The sequence below is a fragment of the Salvelinus namaycush genome, unplaced genomic scaffold (genome assembly GCF_016432855.1).
Source record: "Salvelinus namaycush isolate Seneca unplaced genomic scaffold, SaNama_1.0 Scaffold233, whole genome shotgun sequence".
In the NCBI taxonomy this organism is placed as follows: Eukaryota; Metazoa; Chordata; class Actinopteri; order Salmoniformes; family Salmonidae; genus Salvelinus; species Salvelinus namaycush.
The window spans coordinates 5,152-30,728 of record NW_024059153.1 but is presented as its reverse complement, the minus strand read 5'-3'; the positions used below and the strand labels follow the sequence as shown (position 1 = coordinate 30,728).

Below are 25,577 nucleotides of genomic sequence, written 5' to 3'. Positions count from 1 at the left end.
CGTCTACCCTGTCTGTCTGGTATAACCATCCTCACAGCGCGGCCCTTCCAGCCTGGTCGACACTGACAGGTGAAGGAGGCCTGTCTACCCCTGTCTGTCTGGTACCTACCTCCTCACAGCGCGGCCCTTCGCCCGGTCGACACTGAACGTGAAGGAGGCCTGTCTACCCCTGTCTGTCTGGTACCTACCATCCTCACAGCGCGGCCCTTCCAGCCTGGTCGACACTGACAGGTGAAGGAGGCCTGTCTACCCCTGTCTGGTACTACCATCTCACAGCGCGGCCTTCCAGCCTGGTCGACACTGACAGGTGAAGGAGGCCTGTCTACCCCGTCTCTGGTACCTACCATCCTCACAGCGCAGGCGCCCTTCCAGCCTGGTCGACACTGACAGGTGAAGGAGGCCTGTCTACCCCTGTCTGTCTGGTACCTACCATCCTCACAGCGCGGGCCCTTCCAGCCTGGTCGACACTGACAGGTGAAGGAGGCCTGTCTCACCCTGTCTGTCTGGTACCTACCATCCTACAGCGCGGGCCCTTCCAGCCTGGTCGACCACTGACAGGTGAAGGAGGCCTGTCACCCCTGTCTGGTACCTACCATCCTCCAGCGCGGGCCCTTCCAGCCTGGTCGACACTGACAGGTGAAGGGGCCTGTCTACCCCTGTCTGTCTGGTACCTACCATCCTCACAGCGCGCCCTTCCAGCCTGGTCGACACTGACAGGTGAAGGGGCCTGTCTACCCCTGTCTGTTGTACCTACCATCCTCACACAGCGCGGGCCCTTCCAGCCTGGTCGACACTGACAGGTGAAGGAGGCCTGTCTACCCCTGTCTGTCTGGTACCTACCATCCTCACAGCGCGGCCCTTCCAGCCTGGTCACACTGACAGGTGAAGGAGGCGTCTACCCCTGTCTGTCTGTACCTACCATCCTCACAGCCGGGCCCTTCCAGCCTGGTCGACACTGACAGGTGAAGGAGGCCTGTTCTACCCCTGTCTGGTACCTACCATCCTCACAGCGCGGCCCTTCCAGCCTGGTCGACACTGACAGGTGAAGGAGGCCTGTCTACCCCTGTCTGGTACCTACATCCTCACACGCGGCCCTTCCAGCCTGGTCGACACTGACAGGTGAAGGAGGCCTGTCTCCCCCCTGTCTGGTACCTACCTCCTCACAGCGCGGGCCCTTCCAGCCTGGTCACACTGACAGGTGAAGGGGCCTGTCTACCCCTGTCTGGTACCTACCATCCTCACAGCGCGGCCCTTCCAGCCTGGTCGACACTGACAGGTGAAGGAGGCCTGTCTACCCCTGTCTGTCTGGTACCTACCACCTCACAGCGCGGCCCTTCCAGCCTGGTCGACACTGACAGGTGAAGGAGGCCTGTCTACCCCTGTCTGGTGTACCTACCATCCTCACAGCGCGGGCCCTTCCAGCCTGTCGACACTGACAGGTGAAGGACCTGTCTACCCCTGTCTGTCTGGTACCTACCATCCTCACAGCGCGGCCCTTCCACCTGGTCGACACTGACAGGTGAAGGAGGCCTGTCTACCCCTCTGTCTGGTACCTACCATCCTCACACGCGGGCCCTTCCAGCCTGGTCGACACTGACAGGTGAAGGAGGCCTGTCTACCCTGTCTGTCTGGTACCTACCATCCTCACAGCGCGGGCCCTTCCAGCCTGGTCGACACTGACAGGTGAAGGAGGCCTGTCTACCCCTGTCTGGTACCTACCATCCTCACAGCGCGGGCCCTTCCAGCCTGGTCGACACTGACAGGTGAAGGAGGCCTGTCTACCCTGTCTGTCTGGTAACCTACCATCCTCACAGCGCGGCCCTTCCAGCCTGGTCGACACTGACAGGTGAAGGAGGCCTGTCTACCCCTTCTGTCTGGTACCTACCCCTCACAGCGCGGGCCCTTCCAGCCTGGTCGACACTGACAGGTGAAGGCCTGTCTACCCCTGTCTGGTACCTACCATCCTCACGCGCGGCCCTTCCAGCCTGGTCGACACTGACAGTGAAGGAGGCGCTGTACCTCTAGTCTACACCTGTCTTCAGAACCTCCTTACCCGCGGCCTGGTCCACTGGGGGGGGGAAATCTTCTGGCATCTACTACACACCTCACACCTTCCACCCACACACACACATGACACACACCTACACCCCCCTGGTACACAACCATCCCACAGAGGTCATCGGTATCCAGACGGCGCTATCAGACCTTAAGGTAACCATACAGCTGCTTACAACACTATACGCGGTTCCAACACGATCTATACGAACACATTACAGGTACCAGACAGGACACTGACCTGATACACGACACCATACAGTGTACTACCATACAAGCTACAGGACTTACCGAACACTACACTGACACAGGTATCGCACACGACCAGGATCTATAACAGAACTAATACAGAGTATCCATGCCGGACACAATCATACAGTGACACATACAGGTATCCAGACAGGACTATACAGAACACATACAGGTATCCAGACAGGACATGACTATACAGAACACATCAGTATCCGACGGACAGGACTATACAGAACACATACAGGTATCCAGACAGGACTATACAGAACACATACAGGTATCCAGACAGGACTATACAGAACACATACAGGTATCCAGACAGGACAATACAGAACACATACAGGTATCCAGACAGGACTATACAGAACACATACAGGTATCCAGACAGGACATGACTATACAGAACACATACAGGTATCCAGACAGGACAGGACTATACAGAACACATACAGGTATCCAGACAGGACTATACAGAACACATACAGGTATCCAGACAGGACTATACAGAACACATACAGGTATCCAGACAGGACTATACAGAACACATACAGGTATCCAGACAGGACTATACAGAACACATACAGGTATCCAGAACAGGCAGGATCTAACAGAACACATACATATCCCGACGGACAGGACTATCACGAACACATAAAGGTATCCAGACAGCGATCTACAAGAACACATACAGGTATCCAGACAGACTATACAGACTACACATACAGTATCCAGAGACGAGACATGACATACAGAACAATCACAGGTATCCAGACAGGACTATACAGAACACATACAGGTATCCAGACAGGACAGGACTATACAGAACACATACAGGTATCCAGACAGGACAGGACTATACAGAAACACAACAGTGTATCAGACAGGACATACTACAGACACACATACAGGTATCCAGACAGGACTATACAGAACACATACAGGTATCCAGACAGGACAGGACTATACAAAACACATACAGGTATCCAGACAGGACATGACTATACAGAACACATACAGGTATCCAGACAGGACTATACAGAACACATACAGGTATCCAGACAGGACAGGACTATACAAAACACATAAGGTATCCAGACAGGACTATAACAGAACACATACAGATGATCCAGACAGGACAGGACTATACAGAACACATACAGGTATCCAGACAGGACTATACAGAACACATACAGGTATCCAGACAGGACAGGACTATACAGAACACATACAGGTATCCAGACAGGACTATACAGAACACATACAGGTATCCAGACAGGACAGGACTATACAGAACACATACAGGTATCCAGACAGGACATGACTATACAGAACACATACAGGTATCCAGACAGGACAGGACTAACGAACAACAATACAGGTATCCACGACAGGACTATAAGAACACATACAGGTTACCAGGACAGGACGACTATACAGAACACTACAGGTATCCAGACAGGACAGACTATACAGAACACATCATCAGGTATCCAGACAGGACTGACTTTACAGAACACATAGGTATGCCGAGACAGGACTATACAGAACACATACAGGTATCCAGCAGCAGGACTATACAGAACACATACAGGTATCCAGCACATGACTATACAGACACACTATAAAGGTATACAGTCAGATATACCAGACACTACAGGTATCCAGACATGACTATACAAACACATACAGGTATCCAGACAGGACTATACAGAACACCATACAGGTATCCAGAACAGTGACTAGAGCAGAACCATAGTCAGGATCGACAGCGACTATACAGAACACTACAGGTATCCAGACAGGAACTATACAGAACACATACAGGTATCAGCAGGATCAGGACAGGACTATACAGAACACATACAGGTATCCTGACAGGACAGGACTATACAGGACACATACAGGTATCCAGACAGGACCGGACTATACAGAACACATACAGGTATCCAGACAGGACATGACTATACAGAACACATACAGGTATCCAGACAGGACTATACAGAACACATACAGGTATCCAGCCAGGACTATACAGAACACATACAAGTATCCAGACAGGACATGACTATACCCGCAGGCAGGCACCCTACCCCTAAGCCAGGGGGGTCAAATATACGGGCCAGCACCCTACCCTTAAACCAGGGGGGTCAAACATACGGCCCGTGGGCCAGCACCCTACCCTTAAACCAGGGGGGTCAAACATATAGGCCAGCACCCTACCCCTAAACCAGGAGGGTCAAACATACGGCCCGTGGGCCAGCTCCCTACCCCTAAACCAGGGGGGTCAACATACGGCCCGTGGGCCAGCACCCTACCCCTAAACCAGGGGGGTCAAACATACGGTCCGTGGGCCAGCACCCTACCCCTAAACCAGGGGGGTCAAACATACGGTCTGTGGGCCAGCACCCTACCCCTAAACCAGGGGGGTCAAACATACGGCCCGTGGGCCAGCACCCTACCCCTAAACCAGGGGGGTCAAACATACAGGCCAGCAACCTACCCCTAAACCAGGGGGGTCAAACATACGGTCCGTGGGCCAGCACCCTACCCCTAAACCAGGGGGGTCAAACATACAGGCCAGCACCCTACCCCTAAACCAGGGGGGTCAAACATACGGCCCGTGGGCCAGCACCCTACCCCTAAACCAGGGGGGTCAAACATACGGTCCGTGGGCCAGCACCCTACCCCTAAACCAGGGGGGTCAAACATACAGGCCAGCACCCTACCCCTAAACCAGGGGGTCAAAACTACGGCCCGTGGGCCAGCACATACCAACCCAAACCAGGGGTGGTCAAACATACGGTCCGTGGGCCAGCACCACTCCCTAAACCAGGGGTCAAACTACAGCCAGCACCCTACCCTAAACCAGGGGGTCAAACATACAGCCGTGGCCAGCACCCTACCTAAACCAGGGAGTCAAACATACGGCCCGTGGGCCAGCACCCTACCCCACTAACCAGGGGGTCAAACATACAGCCCGGGGCCAGCACCCTACCCCTAAACCAGGGGGGTCAACATACGGCCCGGGGCCAGCACCCTACCCCTAAACCAGGGGGGTCAAACATACAGGCCAGCACCCTACCCTAAACCAGGGGGGTCACATACACGCCCGTGGCCAGCACCCTACCCCTAAACCAGGGGGGTCAAACATACGGCCCGTGGGCCAGCACCCTACCCCTAAACCAGGGGGGTCAAACATACGGCCCGTGGGCCAGCACCCTACCCCTAAACCAGGGGGGTCAAATACGGCCCGTGGGCCAGCACCCTACCCCTAAACCAGGGGGGTCAAACATACAGCCCGTGGGCCAGCACCCTACCCCTAAACCAGGGGGGTCAAACATACAGCCCGTGGGCCAGCACCCTACCCCTAAACCAGGGCGGTCAAACATACGGCCCGCGGGCCAGCACCCTACCCCTAAACCAGGGGGGTCAAACATACGGCCCGTGGCCCAGCACCCTACCCTTAAACCAGGGGGGTCAAACATACAGGCCAGCACCCTACCCCTAAACCAGGGGGGTCAAACATACAGGCCAGCACCCCTACCCCTAAACCAGGGGGGTCAAACATACAGGCCAGCACCCTAACCCCTAAACCAGGGGGTCAAACATACAGGCCAGCACCCTACCCCTAAACCAGGGGGGTCAAACATACAGGCCAGCACCCTACCCCTAAACCAGGGGGGTCAAACATACAGGCCAGCACCCTACCCCTAAACCAGGGGGGTCAAACATACGGCCCGTGGGCCAGCACCCTACCCCTAAACCAGGGGGTCAAACATACGGCTGGGCCAGCACCCTCACCTAAACCAGGGGGGTCAAACATACAGGCCAGCACCCTACCCCTAAACCAGGGGGGTCAAACATACGGCCCGTGGGCCAGCACCCTACCCCGAAACCAGGGGGGTCAAACATACAGGCCAGCACCCTACCCTTAAACCAGGGGGGGTCAAACATACGGCCCGTGGCCCAGCACTTCTCTAAACCCGTAACCTCTGAACCCCAACAACCGTCTCTAAACCAGTAGCCATAACCTCTGAACCCCAACAACCATCTCTAAACCAGTAGTCATAACCTCTGAACCCCAACAACCGTCTCTAAACCAGTAGTCATAACCTCTGAACCCCAACAACCGTCTCTAACCTTCACCAACCTTTGACACACGTCCTGAGGTCTGAAGGGATGTTGGAGTCTCCAGAGTTATGGTTGTTGATGCCCACCCGATGTGAACCCAGACAATCTGAAATACAACACAGTGGAGTTATATTAGCTGACATCAGTCATATCATCAGACAGACAGACAACACAGTGGAGTTATATTAGCTGACATCAGTCATATCATCAGACAGACAGACAACACAGTGGAGTTATATTAGCTGACATCAGTCATATCATCAGACAGACAAACACAGTGGAGTTATATTAGCTGACATCAGTCAATCATCAGACAGACAACACAGTGGAGTTATTAATTACTGCATCATCGTCATATCATCAGACAGACAACACAACAGAGGAGTTATATTAGCTGGCATCAGTCTATCATCAGATCAGACAGACAAACACGTGGAGTTATATTAGCTGACATCAGTCATACATCATCAGACAGACAACACAGTGGAGTTATATTAGCTGGCATCAGTCATATCATCAGACAGACAACAACACAGTGGAGTTATTAGCTGGCACAGTCATATCATCAGACGACGACAGACAACACAGTGGAGTTAATTAGCTGGCATCAGTCATATCATCACCAGACAACACACACAGTGGAGTTATATTAGCTGGCATCAGTCTAATCATCAGACAGACAACACACACAGTGGAGTTATATTTAGCTGGCATCAGTCATATCATCAGACAGACAGACAACACAGTGGAGTTATATTAGCTGGCATCAGTCATATCATCAGACAGACAGACAACACAGTGGAGTTATATTAGCTGACATCAGGCTCCATATCATCAGACAGACAGACAACACAGTGGAGTTATATTAGCTGACATCAGTCATATCATCAGACAGACAGACAACACAGTGGAGTTATATTAGCTGGCATCAGTCATATCATCAGACAGACAACAACACAGTGGAGTTATATTAGCTGACATCAGTCATATCATCAGACAGACAGACAACACAGTGGAGTTATATTAGCTGGCATCAGTCATATCATCAGACAGACAACACAGTGGAGTTATATTAGCTGACATCAGTCATATCATCAGACAGACAACAACACAGAGGAGTTATATTAGCTGGCATCAGTCATATCATCAGACAGACAGACAACACAGTGGAGTTATATTAGCTGGCATCAGTCATATCATCAGACAGACAACACAGTGGAGTTATATTAGCTGGCATCAGTCATATCATCAGACAGACAGACAACACAGTGGAGTTATATTAGCTGGCATCAGTCATATCATCAGACAGACAGACAACACAGTGGAGTTATATTAGCTGGCATCAGTCATATCATCAGACAGACAACAACACAGTGGAGTTATATTAGCTGGCATCAGTCATATCATCAGACAGACAACAACACAGTGGAGTTATATTAGCTGGCATCAGTCATATCATCAGACAGACAACAACACAGTGGAGTTATATTAGCTGGCATCAGTCATATCATCAGACAGACAGACAACAACACAGTGGAGTTATATTAGCTGACATCAGTCATATCATCAGACAGACAGACAACACAGTGGAGTTATATTAGCTGACATCAGTCATATCATCAGACAGACAACACAGTGGAGTTATATTAGCTGACATCAGTCATATCATCAGACAGACAACAACACAGTGGAGTTATATTAGCTGGCATCAGTCATATCATCAGACAGACAACACAGTGGAGTTATATTAGCTGGCATCAGTCATATCATCAGACAGACAACAACACAGAGGAGTTATATTAGCTGGCATCAGTCATATCATCAGACAGACAGCCAACAACACAGTGGAGTTATATTAGCTGGCATCAGTCATATCATCAGACAGACAGACAACACAGTGGAGTTATATTAGCTGGCATCAGTCATATCATCAGACAGACAACACAGTGGAGTTATATTAGCTGACATCAGTCATATCATCAGACAGACAACAACACAGAGGAGTTATATTAGCTGGCATCAGTCATATCATCAGACAGACAGACAACACAGTGGAGTTATATTAGCTGGCATCAGTCATATCATCAGACAGACAGACAACACAGTGGAGTTATATTAGCTGGCATCAGTCATATCATCAGACAGACAACACAGTGGAGTTATATTAGCTGACATCAGTCATATCATCAGACAGACAACAACACAGTGGAGTTATATTAGCTGGCATCAGTCATATCATCAGACAGACAACACAGTGGAGTTATATTAGCTGACATCAGTCATATCATCAGAAAGACAGACAACACAGTGGAGTTATATTAGCTGGCATCAGTCATATCATCAGACAGACAGACAACACAGTGGAGTTATATTAGCTGGCATCAGTCATATCATCAGACAGACAACACAGTGGAGTTATATTAGCTGACATCAGTCACATCATCAGACAGACAACACAGTGGAGTTATATTAGCTGACATCAGTCATATCATCAGACAGACAACACAGTGGTTATATTAGCTGACATCAGTCATATCATCAGACAGACAACACAGTGGAGTTATATTAGCTGACATCAGTCATATCATCAGAAAGACAGACAACACAGTGGAGTTATATTAGCTGGCATCAGTCATATCATCAGACAGACAGACAACACAGTGGAGTTATATTAGCTGGCATCAGTCATATCATCAGACAGACAACACAGTGGAGTTATATTAGCTGACATCAGTCACATCATCAGACAGACAACACAGTGGAGTTATATTAGCTGACATCAGTCATATCATCAGAAAGACAGACAACACAGTGGAGTTATATTAGCTGGCATCAGTCATATCATCAGACAGACAGACAACACAGTGGAGTTATATTAGCTGGCATCAGTCATATCATCAGACAGACAACACAGTGGAGTTATATTAGCTGACATCAGTCACATCATCAGACAGACAACACAGTGGAGTTATATTAGCTGACATCAGTCATATCATCAGACAGACAACACAGTGGTTATATTAGCTGACATCAGTCATATCATCAGACAGACAGACAACAACACAGTGGAGTTATATTAGCTGGCATCAGTCATATCATCAGACAGACAACACAGTGGAGTTATATTAGCTGACATCAGTCATATCATCAGACAGACAACAACACAGTGGAGTTATATTAGCTGACATCAGTCATATCATCAGACAGACAACACAGTGGAGTTATATTAGCTGGCATCAGTCATATCATCAGACAGACAGACAACAACACAGTGGAGTTATATTAGCTGACATCAGTCATATCATCAGACAGACAACAACACAGTGGAGTTATATTAGCTGGCATCAGTCATATCATCAGACAGACAACACAGTGGTTATATTAGCTGACATCAGTCATATCATCAGACAGACAACACAGTGGAGTTATATTAGCTGGCATCAGTCATATCATCAGACAGACAGACAACACAGTGGAGTTATATTAGCTGGCATCAGTCATATCATCAGACAGACAGACAACAACACAGTGGAGTTATATTAGCTGGCATCAGTCATATCATCAGACAGACAACAACACAGTGGAGTTATATTAGCTGACATCAGTCATATCATCAGACAGACAACAACACAGTGGAGTTATATTAGCTGGCATCAGTCATATCATCAGACAGACAGACAACACAGTGGAGTTATATTAGCTGACATCAGTCATATCATCAGACAGACAACACAGTGGAGTTATATTAGCTGACATCAGTCATATCATCAGACAGACAACACAGTGGAGTTATATTAGCTGGCATCAGTCACATCAGCAGACAGACAGACAACACAGTGGAGTTATATTAGCTGGCATCAGTCATATCATCAGACAGACAACAACATAGTGGAGTTATATTAGCTGACATCAGTCATATCATGAGACAGACAGACAACACAGTGGAGTTATATTAGCTGGCATCAGTCATATCATCAGACAGACAACACAGTGGAGTTATATTAGCTGGCATCAGTCATATCATCAGACAGACAGACAACACAGTGGAGTTATATTAGCTGGCATCAGTCATATCATCAGACAGACAGACAACACAGTGGAGTTATATTAGCTGGCATCAGTCATATCATCAGACAGACAACACAGTGGAGTTATATTAGCTGGCATCAGTCATATCATCAGACAGACAACAACACAGTGGAGTTATATTAGCTGACATCAGTCATATCATCAGACAGACAACAACACAGTGGAGTTATATTAGCTGGCATCAGTCATATCATCAGACAGACAGACAACACAGTGGAGTTATATTAGCTGACATCAGTCATATCATCAGACAGACAACACAGTGGAGTTATATTAGCTGACATCAGTCATATCATCAGACAGACAACACAGTGGAGTTATATTAGCTGACATCAGTCATATCATCAGACAGACAACAACACAGTGGAGTTATATTAGCTGGCATCAGTCATATCATCAGACAGACAACACAGTGGAGTTATATTAGCTGGCATCAGTCATATCATCAGACAGACAACAACACAGAGGAGTTATATTAGCTGGCATCAGTCATATCATCAGACAGACAGCCAACAACACAGTGGAGTTATATTAGCTGGCATCAGTCATATCATCAGACAGACAGACAACACAGTGGAGTTATATTAGCTGGCATCAGTCATATCATCAGACAGACAACACAGTGGAGTTATATTAGCTGACATCAGTCATATCATCAGACAGACAACAACACAGAGGAGTTATATTAGCTGGCATCAGTCATATCATCAGACAGACAGACAACACAGTGGAGTTATATTAGCTGGCATCAGTCATATCATCAGACAGACAGACAACACAGTGGAGTTATATTAGCTGGCATCAGTCATATCATCAGACAGACAACACAGTGGAGTTATATTAGCTGACATCAGTCATATCATCAGACAGACAACAACACAGTGGAGTTATATTAGCTGGCATCAGTCATATCATCAGACAGACAACACAGTGGAGTTATATTAGCTGACATCAGTCATATCATCAGAAAGACAGACAACACAGTGGAGTTATATTAGCTGGCATCAGTCATATCATCAGACAGACAGACAACACAGTGGAGTTATATTAGCTGGCATCAGTCATATCATCAGACAGACAACACAGTGGAGTTATATTAGCTGACATCAGTCACATCATCAGACAGACAACACAGTGGAGTTATATTAGCTGACATCAGTCATATCATCAGACAGACAACACAGTGGTTATATTAGCTGACATCAGTCATATCATCAGACAGACAACACAGTGGAGTTATATTAGCTGACATCAGTCATATCATCAGAAAGACAGACAACACAGTGGAGTTATATTAGCTGGCATCAGTCATATCATCAGACAGACAGACAACACAGTGGAGTTATATTAGCTGGCATCAGTCATATCATCAGACAGACAACACAGTGGAGTTATATTAGCTGACATCAGTCACATCATCAGACAGACAACACAGTGGAGTTATATTAGCTGACATCAGTCATATCATCAGAAAGACAGACAACACAGTGGAGTTATATTAGCTGGCATCAGTCATATCATCAGACAGACAGACAACACAGTGGAGTTATATTAGCTGGCATCAGTCATATCATCAGACAGACAACACAGTGGAGTTATATTAGCTGACATCAGTCACATCATCAGACAGACAACACAGTGGAGTTATATTAGCTGACATCAGTCATATCATCAGACAGACAACACAGTGGTTATATTAGCTGACATCAGTCATATCATCAGACAGACAGACAACAACACAGTGGAGTTATATTAGCTGGCATCAGTCATATCATCAGACAGACAACACAGTGGAGTTATATTAGCTGACATCAGTCATATCATCAGACAGACAACAACACAGTGGAGTTATATTAGCTGACATCAGTCATATCATCAGACAGACAACACAGTGGAGTTATATTAGCTGGCATCAGTCATATCATCAGACAGACAGACAACAACACAGTGGAGTTATATTAGCTGACATCAGTCATATCATCAGACAGACAACAACACAGTGGAGTTATATTAGCTGGCATCAGTCATATCATCAGACAGACAACACAGTGGTTATATTAGCTGACATCAGTCATATCATCAGACAGACAACACAGTGGAGTTATATTAGCTGACATCAGTCACATCATCAGACAGACAACACAGTGGAGTTATATTAGCTGACATCAGTCATATCATCAGACAGACAGACAACACAGTGGAGTTATATTAGCTGGCATCAGTCATATCATCAGACAGACAGACAACACAGTGGAGTTATATTAGCTGGCATCAGTCATATCATCAGACAGACAGACAACACAGTGGAGTTATATTAGCTGGCATCAGTCATATCATCAGACAGACAACACAGTGGAGTTATATTAGCTGGCATCAGTCATATCATCAGACAGACAACAACACAGTGGAGTTATATTAGCTGACATCAGTCATATCATCAGACAGACAACAACACAGTGGAGTTATATTAGCTGGCATCAGTCATATCATCAGACAGACAGACAACACAGTGGAGTTATATTAGCTGACATCAGTCATATCATCAGACAGACAACACAGTGGAGTTATATTAGCTGACATCAGTCATATCATCAGACAGACAACACAGTGGAGTTATATTAGCTGACATCAGTCATATCATCAGACAGACAACACAGTGGAGTTATATTAGCTGACATCAGTCATATCATCAGACAGACAACAACACAGTGGAGTTATATTAGCTGGCATCAGTCATATCATCAGACAGACAACACAGTGGAGTTATATTAGCTGGCATCAGTCATATCATCAGACAGACAACAACACAGAGGAGTTATATTAGCTGGCATCAGTCATATCATCAGACAGACAGCCAACAACACAGTGGAGTTATATTAGCTGGCATCAGTCATATCATCAGACAGACAGACAACACAGTGGAGTTATATTAGCTGGCATCAGTCATATCATCAGACAGACAACACAGTGGAGTTATATTAGCTGACATCAGTCATATCATCAGACAGACAACAACACAGAGGAGTTATATTAGCTGGCATCAGTCATATCATCAGACAGACAGACAACACAGTGGAGTTATATTAGCTGGCATCAGTCATATCATCAGACAGACAGACAACACAGTGGAGTTATATTAGCTGGCATCAGTCATATCATCAGACAGACAACACAGTGGAGTTATATTAGCTGACATCAGTCATATCATCAGACAGACAACAACACAGTGGAGTTATATTAGCTGGCATCAGTCATATCATCAGACAGACAACACAGTGGAGTTATATTAGCTGACATCAGTCATATCATCAGAAAGACAGACAACACAGTGGAGTTATATTAGCTGGCATCAGTCATATCATCAGACAGACAGACAACACAGTGGAGTTATATTAGCTGGCATCAGTCATATCATCAGACAGACAACACAGTGGAGTTATATTAGCTGACATCAGTCACATCATCAGACAGACAACACAGTGGAGTTATATTAGCTGACATCAGTCATATCATCAGAAAGACAGACAACACAGTGGAGTTATATTAGCTGGCATCAGTCATATCATCAGACAGACAGACAACACAGTGGAGTTATATTAGCTGGCATCAGTCATATCATCAGACAGACAACACAGTGGAGTTATATTAGCTGACATCAGTCACATCATCAGACAGACAACACAGTGGAGTTATATTAGCTGACATCAGTCATATCATCAGACAGACAACACAGTGGTTATATTAGCTGACATCAGTCATATCATCAGACAGACAGACAACAACACAGTGGAGTTATATTAGCTGGCATCAGTCATATCATCAGACAGACAACACAGTGGAGTTATATTAGCTGACATCAGTCATATCATCAGACAGACAACAACACAGTGGAGTTATATTAGCTGACATCAGTCATATCATCAGACAGACAACACAGTGGAGTTATATTAGCTGGCATCAGTCATATCATCAGACAGACAGACAACAACACAGTGGAGTTATATTAGCTGACATCAGTCATATCATCAGACAGACAACAACACAGTGGAGTTATATTAGCTGGCATCAGTCATATCATCAGACAGACAACACAGTGGTTATATTAGCTGACATCAGTCATATCATCAGACAGACAGATAACACAGTGGAGTTATATTAGCTGACATCAGTCATATCATCAGACAGACAACAACACAGTGGAGTTATATTACCTGGCATCAGTCATATCATCAGACAACAACACGGGGGCTGAGGGTTAGCTAGATTCTATATCACTAGATGTTATTAATGGAAATATGGCTGAAAAACAGAAGGACAGAACGGTTGAAACTTACAGACATATTGAGGATAGAAGTGTTCCTGTAAAAGAAGAGGAGACATTATGAACAGGAGAGACCTGGGGAGAGGGAGAGGAGAGTCTGTCTGGGTTCATCAACCCGTCAACAGCTTGAGGTCAACGTCCCATCCCACTCAGCTACGTCAACACTAGTCGACGCGGGAAACCTCACAGCGTAAACAAACACACCATGGGGGATAACAGTTCAGTGACCTGAGTCTGTTACATACACACACACACACACACACACACACACACACACACACACACACACACACACACACACACACACACACACACACACACACACACACTGACATGACCATCTAGTGACTACCCTCTCCCTCTCCCCAGGTCCCTCCTGACATGACCATCTAGTGACTACCCTCTCCCCAGGTCTCTCCTGACATGACCATCTAGTGACTACCCTCTCCCTCTCCCCAGGTCCCTCCTGACATGACCATCTAGTGACTAGCCTCTCCCTCTCCCCAGGTCCCTCCTGACATGACCATCTAGTGACTACCCTCTCCCTCTCCCCAGGTCCCTCCTGACATGACCATCTAGTGACTACCCTCTCCCTCTCCCCAGGTCCCTCCTGACATGACCATCTAGTGACTACCCTCTCCCTCTCCCCAGGTCCCTCCTGACATGACCATCTAGTGACTAGCCTCTCCCTCTCCCCAGGTCTCTCCTGACATGACCATCTAGTGACTACCCTCTCCCTCTCCCCAGGTCCCTCCTGACATGACCATCTAGTGACTACCCTCTCCCCAGGTCTCTCCTGACATGACCATCTAGTGACTACCCTCTCCCTCGGTCCCTCCTGACATGACCATCTAGTGACTACCCTCTCCCTCTCCCCAGGTCTCTCCTGACATGACCATCTAGTGACTACCCTCTCCCTCTCCCCAGGTCTCTCCTGACATGACCATCTAGTGACTACCCTCTCCCCAGGTCCCTCCTGACATGGCCCATCTTGTAACTAGTGTGCCAGGGGCCCTCAGGAGCCACTCACCGTCTCTGGGTAGTTCTCAAAGATCTCCCGTGCCTCCTCCTTGTTACACAGCTCCTCGATACATTCTCTCTCCAGGTTCCCTTTTTTACTCTCCTCAAACAGAGAGTTGGCCCTGCGGTGCCGAGACAGAAACTGGGAGGCCCTGTTCTGAGTTAGGACTGGAGAGACACACACACGCGTGTAACTGGGTTGGTTATGTTGTCACTTTGCAAACTCCAGAAATATGTATTCAATGTTCAATGTATTTCTATTGGTTGTGTTACGGACTGACGCTGGGAGACGAGAAGCTAGTAAGTACAGGGAGTTAACAGTTAATAAACAACGGACAAGAAACACAAACAAGGACAGCTTCTGGACAAGGGATAAAACACAACGACAATAATGCCGACACAGGGAACAAACTGAGGAACAGACAGATATAGAAGGGGCAAATCAACAAAATGAAGGAGTCCAGGGGAGTCCAATGAGCGCTGATACGCGTAATGATGATGACAGGTGTGTATTAGCTCCCTGCTAATACTGATATTGACATGCAAGCGGAACGAATCACGAACGTACAGCCGTCAACATACTGGTTTGTCCTGCACATCTAAATGTGTTTCCTTCTGTCTTATAGTCGGGAAAAAAACACCAATCAACTGTGTGTCAATGGCTGAACCGTCCCGTTCTTTTAAAAAACACAACGCAACAAGTTACGAAGTACTGATGTCGTCTGTTCCTCCTCACACAACACGTGTTGTATTACATTGTTATTACATGTGACGACAGCAGGCGGAAGTATGGGGTTTGAGTGAATGGTGTCTGTGACCACATAGGAATCTATATGGATACGTTCCACGTGTTTTGATGGATGAATCATTTGGATCAAACTGTAGATTAAACGGATTAGTAAACAGTCCCGTTTCAACAGGCCTTTGTTCTTGTTTTAGTAGGGTATTAACCCCGAACACGTGGTCTTATTTAAATCAAAGCATTTTTTGTTGTTGTAAAAACATAAATAATCTAGGAAGGTGTCAGTCATCTTCCAAGACTCCAGGAAAAGTCTAAAAACATCAGATCACCTGTTGCCTGTGTCGACATACGCAGCAGCTCAAAACATGTTTCATCTTCCAAGACTCCAGGAAAAGTCTAAAAACATCAGATCACCTGTTGCCTGTGTCGACATACGCAGCAGCTCAAAACATGTTTCAGGATTTATAACACATCCGATCACCTGTTGCCTGTGTCGACATACGCAGCAGCTCAAAACATGTTTCAGGGTTTATAACACATCCGATCACCTGTTGCCTGTGTCGACATACGCAGCAGCTCAAAACATGTTTCAGGATTTATAACACATCCGATCACCTGTTGCCTGTGTCGACATACGCAGCAGCTCAAAACATGTTTCAGGGTTTATAACACATCCGATCACCTGTTGCCTGTGTCGACATACGCAGCAGCTCAAAACATGTTTCAGGGTTTATAACATGCTGTGGAAAAGTAGCGCTGGCTTCGACGCATTAAAGTTGTCTTTTAGTAACAAGTTACCATTAATTCGTTGGCTTCGACGCATTAAAGTTGTCTTTTAGTAACAAGTTACCATTAATTCGTTGGCTTCGACGCATTAAAGTTGTCTTTTAGTAACAAGTTACCATTAATTCGTTGGCTTCGACGCATTAAAGTTGTCTTTTAGTAACAAGTTACCATTAATTCGTTGGCTTTGACGCATTAAAGTTGTCTTTTAGTAACAAGTTACCATTAATTCGTTGGCTTTGACGGATATAAATTGTATTTTAGTATGGAAGTTACCGTTAATTATTTTGCTTTGACGGATATAAATTGTATTTTAGTATGGAAGTTACCGTTAATTCGTTGGCTTTGACGGATATAAATTGTATTTTAGTATGGAAGTTACCGTTAATTCTTTGGGAAAAGAAAAACAGCAAATATACGCCTGATCTTGTGTAAAAGCGTAAAACAACCACCACCAAAGTTGTACTTTTACTTTCCACATTCATATGTCCATTTTTCCGTTATCCAACATTTAAAAAAAAATAAAGTTTCACTTACATCGATGAGCATCGCAAAGCGCCACGAGAAAGATGACACAAGCCACCGATTCTCCCAACGCCGTTTTATGTTTCCACATAGTAAAACCGATCCTCGGAACAGCTCAGGACTGTGACAAAAAAACTTTATTCTTCACGAAAATGTTTTCGCCTGTTCAGTGGAGAGAGAGCTTGGACTGGACCGGGAGCGGAGAGAGGAGAGGAGGGAGGCGAAACATGTGTGTCGTGAACAACATTCGCATGAGTAACAAAAATGGAATCGGCGTTTAGCCTTCAAAATAAAATATATATATATTCACAAAAGTAGTGCACTGGGTCTGTATAGATCCATTTGTGTCCATGTTTTCTTGATAAGTGCATAAATTGGACCATTTTCCTGTCCTGTTAAACATTCCAAAATGCAACCAGTACTTTTGCATGTCAGGGAAAATGTATGGAGTTAAAAAAAAATATATATATATTTTCTTTAGGAATGTAGTTCAGTAAAAGTTAAAAGTAGTCAAAAATATAACAAGTAAAGTAAAGTTGTTTTTTTTACTCACAGAACACAACTGTTTGGTTTTAAGAGCTACGATGGTAATATGTGTGAATAGCCTCCCCAGTTGTGTTCTGTGAAGGCTCATAGCCTCCCCAGTTGTGTTCTGTGAGTGTCAGTGAGGAGGCTCATAGTCTCCCCAGTTGTGTTCTGTGAGTGTCAGTGAGGAGGCTCATAGCCTCCCCAGTTGTGTTCTGTGAGTGTCAGTGAGGAGGCTCATAGCCTCCCCAGTTGTGTTCTGTGAGTGTCAGTGTGTAGGCTCATAGTCTCCCCAGTTGTGTTCTGTGAGTGTCAGTGAGGAGGCTCACAGCCTCCCCAGTTGTGTTCTGTGAGTGTCAGTGAGGAGGCTCACAGCCTCCCCAGTTGTGTTCTGTGAGTGTCAGTGAGTAGACTCATAGCCTCCCCAGTTGTGTTCTGTGAGTGTCAGTGAGTAGACTCATAGCCTCCCCAGTTGTGTTCTGTGAGTGTCAGTGAGGAGGCTCATAGCCTCCCCAGTTGTGTTCTGTGAGTGTCAGTGAGGAGGCTCATAGCCTCCCCAGTTGTGTTCTGTGAGTGTCAGTGAGGAGGCTCACAGTCTCCCCAGTTGTGTTCTGTGAGCGTCAGTGAGGAGGCACATAGCCTCCCCAGTTGTGTTCTGTGAGTGTCAGTGAGGAGGCACATAGCCTCCCCAGTTGTGTTCTGTGAGCGTCAGTGAGGAGGCTCACAGTCTCCCCAGTTGTGTTCTGTGAGCGTCAGTGAGGAGGCACATAGCCTCCCCAGTTGTGTTCTGTGAGTGTCAGTGAGAAGGTTCATAGTCTCCCCAGTTGTGTTCTGTGAGCGTCAGTGAGGAGGCTCATAGTCTCCCCAGTTGTGTTCTGTGAGTGTCAGTGAGGAGGCTCATAGCCTCCCCAGTTGTGTTCTGTGAGCGTCAGTGAGGAGGCACATAGCCTCCCCAGTTGTGTTCTGTGAGTGTCAGTGAGAAGGTTCATAGTCTCCCCAGTTGTGTTCTGTGAGCGTCAGTGAGGAGGCTCATAGTCTCCCCAGTTGTGTTCTGTGAGTGTCAGTGAGGAGGCACATAGCCTCCCCAGTTGTGTTCTGTGAGTGTCAGTGAGAAGGTTCATAGTCTCCCCAGTTGTGTTCTGTGAGCGTCAGTGAGGAGGCTCATAGTCTCCCCAGTTGTGTTCTGTGAAGGCTCATATCCCATTTAATAGACCCAAGATCCATAGTTATAAGGCTGTACATTGCAACAAACCGACTGAGCACACACTGGTTGAATCAACGTCGTTTCAATGAAATTACGTTGAACCAACGTGGATTAAGCGTTGACTTGACATCTGTGCCCGGTGGGTAAGTATGCCCCATTTCAATTCTGTGTAGACTATACATCCACATTGCAAATTCAACACATTTTTTAAATCATTATTGTCTTTTTGTTGAATTTCTATAACAATATTCCAAACTTGTTTAGCATTATCTAGTACAAGTGTGGCATGATTCCCAGTTTCCATCTGTTTCAGTGGGGGACTTTTATTTTGAAGGCGAACCGTCCATTCCACTGTTGTTGACCCCGCAAACGTTGTTGACGACACACTGGTGTTAAGGGGTGGAGGCGACAGAGGGCGCGCTGTGTGTGTTACTCTCTGCTCTACTTCAAACATGCTGCCTGCCCTGGGTTGCTGTGCTGGGACTTTGAGTTGAGGACAGTATTTCAACCCCTGACCAGAGGCCCTGGAATATTATAGATAAACAGAGACAGTATTGAAATTCCTGACCAGAGGCCCTGGTCGATTGTAGAGGCACAGAGGAACAGAGACAGTATTGAAATTCCTGACCAGAGGCCCTGGAATATTATAGATAAACAGAGACAGTATTAAAATTCCTGACCAGAGGCCCTGGAATATTATAGATAAACAGAGACAGTATTGAAATTCCTGACCAGAGGCCCTGGTCGATTGTAGAGGCACAGAGGAACAGAGACAGTATTGAAATTCCTGACCAGAGGCCCTGGTCGATTGTAGAGGCACAGAGGAACAGAGACAGTATTGAAATTCCTGACCAGAGGCCCTGGAATATTATAGATAAACAGAGACAGTATTGAAATTCCTGACCAGAGGCCCTGGTCGATTGTAGAGGCACAGAGGAACAGAGACAGTATTGAAATTCCTGACCAGAGGCCCTGGAATATTATAGATAAACAGAGACAGTATTGAAATTCCTGACCAGAGGCCCTGGTCGATTGTAGAGGCAGAGAGGAACAGAGACAGTATTGAAATTCCTGACCAGAGGCCCTGGAATATTATAGATAAACAGAGACAGTATTGAAATTCCTGACCAGAGGCCCTGGAATATTATAGATAAACAGAGACAGTATTGAAATTCCTGACCAGAGGCCCTGGTCGATTGTAGAGGCACAGAGGAACAGAGACAGTATTGAAATTCCTGACCAGAGGCCCTGGTCGATTGTAGAGGCACAGAGGAACAGAGACAGTATTGAAATTCCTGACCAGAGGCCCTGGAATATTATAGATAAACAGAGACAGTATTGAAATTCCTGACCAGAGGCCCTGGAATATTATAGATAAACAGAGACAGTATTGAAATTCCTGACCAGAGGCCCTGGTCGATTGTAGAGGCACAGAGGAACAGAGACAGTATTGAAATTCCTGACCAGAGGCCCTGGTCGATTGTAGAGGCACAGAGGAACAGAGACAGTATTGAAATTCCTGACCAGAGGCCCTGGAATATTATAGATAAACAGAGACAGTATTGAAATTCCTGACCAGAGGCCCTGGTCGATTGTAGAGGCACAGAGGAACAGAGACAGTATTGAAATTCCTGACCAGAGGCCCTGGAATATTATAGATAAACAGAGACAGTATTGAAATTCCTGACCAGAGGCTCTGGAATATTATAGATAAACAGAGACAGTATTGAAATTCCTGACCAGAGGCCCTGGTCGATTGTAAAGGCACAGAGGAACAGAGACAGTATTTAAACCTCTGACTATAGACCCTGGTAGATTGTAGAGGAACAGAGGAACAGAGACAGTATTTAAACCCCTGACTAGAGACCCTGGTAGATTGTAGAGGCACAGAGACAGTATTTAAACCTCTGACTATAGACCCTGGTAGATTGTAGAGGAACAAAGACAGTATTTAAACCCCTGACTATAGACCCTGGTAGATTGTAGAGGAACAGAGACAGTATTTAAACCCCTGACTATAGACCCTGGTAGATTGTAGAGGAACAGAGACAGTATTTAAACCCCTGACTAGAGACCCTGGTAGATTGTAGAGGCACAGAGACAGTATTTAAACCTCTGACTATAGACCCTGGTAGATTGTAGAGGAACAAAGACAGTATTTAAACCCCTGACTATAGACCCTGGTAGATTGTAGAGGAACAAAGACAGTATTTAAACTCCTGACTAGAGACCCTGGTAGATTGTAGAGGAACAGAGACAGTATTTAAACTCCTGACTAGAGACCCTGGTAGATTGTAGAGGCACAGAGACAGTATTTAAACCTCTGACTATAGACCCTGGTAGATTGTAGAGGAACAGAGACAGTATTTAAACTCCTGACTAGAGACCCTGGTAGATTGTAGAGGAACAGAGGAACAGAGACAGTATTTAATCTCCTGACTATAGACCCTGGTAGATTGTAGAGGAACAGAGGAACAGAGACAGTATTTAATCTCCTGACTATAGACCCTGGTAGATTGTAGAGGAACAGAGACAGTATTTAAACCCCTGACTATAGACCCTGGTAGATTGTAGAGGAACAGAGGAACAGAGACAGTATTTAAACTCCTGACTATAGACCCTGGTAGATTGTAGAGGAACAGAGACAGTATTTAAACTCCTGACTATAGACCCTGGTAGATTGTAGAGGAACAGAGGAACAGAGACAGTATTTAATCTCCTGACTATAGACCCTGGTAGATTGTAGAGGAACAGAGACAGTATTTAAACCCCTGACTAGAGACCCTGGTAGATTGTAGAGGAACAGAGGAACAGAGACAGTATTTAACTGACTAGAGACCCTGGTAGATTGTAGAGGAACAGAGACAGTATTTAAACCCCTGACTATAGACCCTGGTAGACTGTAGAGGAACAGAGACAGCAGAGGGTTTAGATACTGTATGAAGAGGTTTCAGATGTTTAGATACTGTATGAAGAGGTTTCAGATGTTTAGATACTGTATGAAGAGGTTTCAGATGTTTAGATACTGTATGAAGAGGTTTCAGATGTTTAGTTACTGTATGAAGAGGTTTCAGATGTTTAGATACTGTATGAAGAGGTTTCAGATGTTTAGATACTGTATGAAGAGGTTTCAGATGTTTAGATACTGTATGAAGAGGTATCAGATGTTTAGATATTGTATGAGGAGGTTTCAGATGTTTAGATACTGTATGAGGAGGTTTCAGATGTTTAGATACTGTATGAAGAGGTTTCAGATGTTTAGATACTGTATGAGGAGGAAGGGTTTCAGATGTTTAGATACTGTACGAAGAGGTTTCAGATGTTTAGATGCTGTATGAGGAGGTTTCAGATGTTTAGATACTGTATGAGGAGGTTTCAGATGGTTAGATACTGTATGAAGAGGTTTCAGATGTTTAGATACTGTATGAAGAGGTTTCAGATGTTTAGATACTGTATGAAGAGGTTTCAGATGTTTAGATACTGTATGAAGAGGTTTCAGATGTTTAGATACTGTATGAAGAGGTTTCAGATGTTTAGATACTGTATGAAGAGGTTTCAGATGTTTAGATACTGTATGAAGAGGTTTCAGATGTTTAGATACTGTATGAGGAGGTTTCAGATGTTTAGATACTGTATGAAGAGGTTTCAGATGTTTAGATACTGTATGAAGAGGTTTCAGATGTTTAGATACTGTATGAAGAGGTTTCAGATGTTTAGATACTGTATGAAGAGGTTACAGATGTTTAGATACTGTATGAAGAGGTTTCAGATGTTTAGATACTGTATGAAGAGGTTTCAGATGTTTAGATACTGTATGAAGAGGTTTCAGATGTTTAGATACTGTATGAAGAGGAAGGGTTTCAGATGTTTAGATACTGTATGAGGAGGTTTCAGATGTTTAGATACTGTATGAAGAGGTTTCAGATGTTTAGATACTGTATGAAGAGGTTTCAGATGTTTAGATACTGTATGAAGAGGTTTCAGATGTTTAGATACTGTATGAAGAGGTTTCAGATGTTTAGATACTGTATGAAGAGGTTTCAGATGTTTAGATACTGTATGAAGAGGTTTCAGATGTTTAGATACTGTATGAAGAAGTTTCAGATGTTTAGATACTGTATGAAGAGGTTTCAGATGTTTAGATACTGTATGAAGAGGTTTCAGATGTTTAGATACTGTATGAAGAGGTTTCAGATGTTTAGATACTGTATGAAGAGGTTTCAGATGTTTAGATACTGTATGAAGAGGAAGGGTTTCAGATGTTTAGATACTGTATGAAGAGGTTTCAGATGTTTAGATACTGTATGAAGAGGTTTCAGATGTTTAGATACTGTATGAAGAGGTTTCAGATGTTTAGATACTGTATGAAGAGGTTTCAGATGTTTAGATACTGTATGAAGAGGAAGGGTTTCAGATGTTTAGATGCTGTATGAATAGGTTTCAGATGTTTAGATACTGTATGAAGAGGAAGGGTTTCAGATGTTTAGATACTGTATGAAGAGGTTTCAGATGTTTAGATACTGTATGAAGAGGTTTCAGATGTTTAGATACTGTATGAGGAGGTTTCAGATGTTTAGATACTGTATGAAGAGGTTTCAGATGTTTAGATACTGTATGAAGAGGTTTCAGATGGTTAGATACTGTATGAAGAGGTTTCAGATGTTTAGATACTGTATGAAGAGGTTTCAGATGTTTAGATACTGTATGAAGAGGTTTCAGATGGTTAGATACTGTATGAAGAGGTTTCAGATGTTTAGATACTGTATGAAGAGGTTTCAGATGTTTAGATACTGTATGAGGAGGTTTCAGATGTTTAGATACTGTATGAAGAGGTTCCAGATGTTTAGATACTGTATGAAGAGGTTTCAGATGTTTAGATACTGTATGAAGAGGTTTCAGATGTTTAGATACTGTAGGAAGAGGAAGGGTTTCAGATGTTTAGATACTGTATGAAGAGGTTTCAGATGTTTAGATACTGTATGAAGAGGAAGGGTTTCAGATGTTTAGATACTGTATGAAGAGGTTTCAGATGTTTAGATACTGTATGAAGAGGTTTCAGATGTTTAGATACTGTATGAAGAGGTTTCAGATGTTTAGATACTGTATGAAGAGGTTCCAGATGTTTAGATACTGTATGAAGAGGTTACAGATGTTTAGATGCTGTATGAAGAGGTTCCAGATGTTTAGATACTGTATGAAGAGGTTTCAGATGTTTAGATACTGTATGAAGAGGTTCCAGATGTTTAGATACTGTATGAAGAGGTTTCAGATGTTTAGATACTGTATGAAGAGGTTCCAGATGTTTAGATACTGTATGAAGAGGTTTCAGATGTTTAGATACTGTATGAGGAGGTTTCAGATGTTTAGATACTGTATGAAGAGGTTTCAGATGTTTAGATGCTGTATGAAGAGGTTTCAGATGTTTAGATACTGGATGAAGAGGTTTCAGATGTTTAGATACTGTATGAGGAGGTTTCAGATGTTTAGATACTGTATGAAGAGGTTTCAGATGTTTAGATACTGTATGAAGAGGTTTCAGATGGTTAGATACTGTATGAAGAGGTTTCAGATGTTTAGATACTGTATGAAGAGGTTTCAGATGCTTAGATACTGTATGAAGAGGTTTCAGATGTTTAGATACTGTATGAAGAGGTTTCAGATGTTTAGATACTGTATGAAGAGGTTTCAGATGTTTAGATACTGTATGAAGAGGTTTCAGATGTTTAGATACTGTATGAAGAGGAAGGGTTTCAGATGTTTAGATGCTGTATGAAGAGGTTTCAGATGTTTAGATACTGTATGAAGAGGTTTCAGATGGTTAGATACTGTATGAAGAGGTTTCAGATGTTTAGATACTGTATGAAGAGGTTTCAGATGTTTAGATACTGTATGAAGAGGTTTCAGATGTTTAGATACTGTATGAGGAGGTT

General features: G+C 44.8%; 1 protein-coding gene across 1 annotated transcript in view; it reads right to left on the bottom strand.

Annotated features, from left to right (window-relative positions):
- Positions 1-18,140, bottom strand: part of pros1 (protein S) — a 61,243-nt gene extending 43,103 nt beyond the window's left edge. Inside the window, exons 1-5 of the mRNA XM_038984345.1 lie at positions 17,931-18,140; positions 15,879-16,036; positions 14,862-14,886; positions 6,454-6,544; positions 3,813-3,879 (exon numbers count right to left, since the gene is read on the bottom strand). Coding sequence (XP_038840273.1) covers positions 3,813-3,879; positions 6,454-6,544; positions 14,862-14,886; positions 15,879-16,036; positions 17,931-18,009 — 420 coding nt within the window. The 5' untranslated portion in view covers positions 18,010-18,140. The remainder of the gene's footprint in view (positions 1-3,812; positions 3,880-6,453; positions 6,545-14,861; positions 14,887-15,878; positions 16,037-17,930) is intronic.
- Between the last annotated feature and the right edge of the window lie 7,437 nt (positions 18,141-25,577).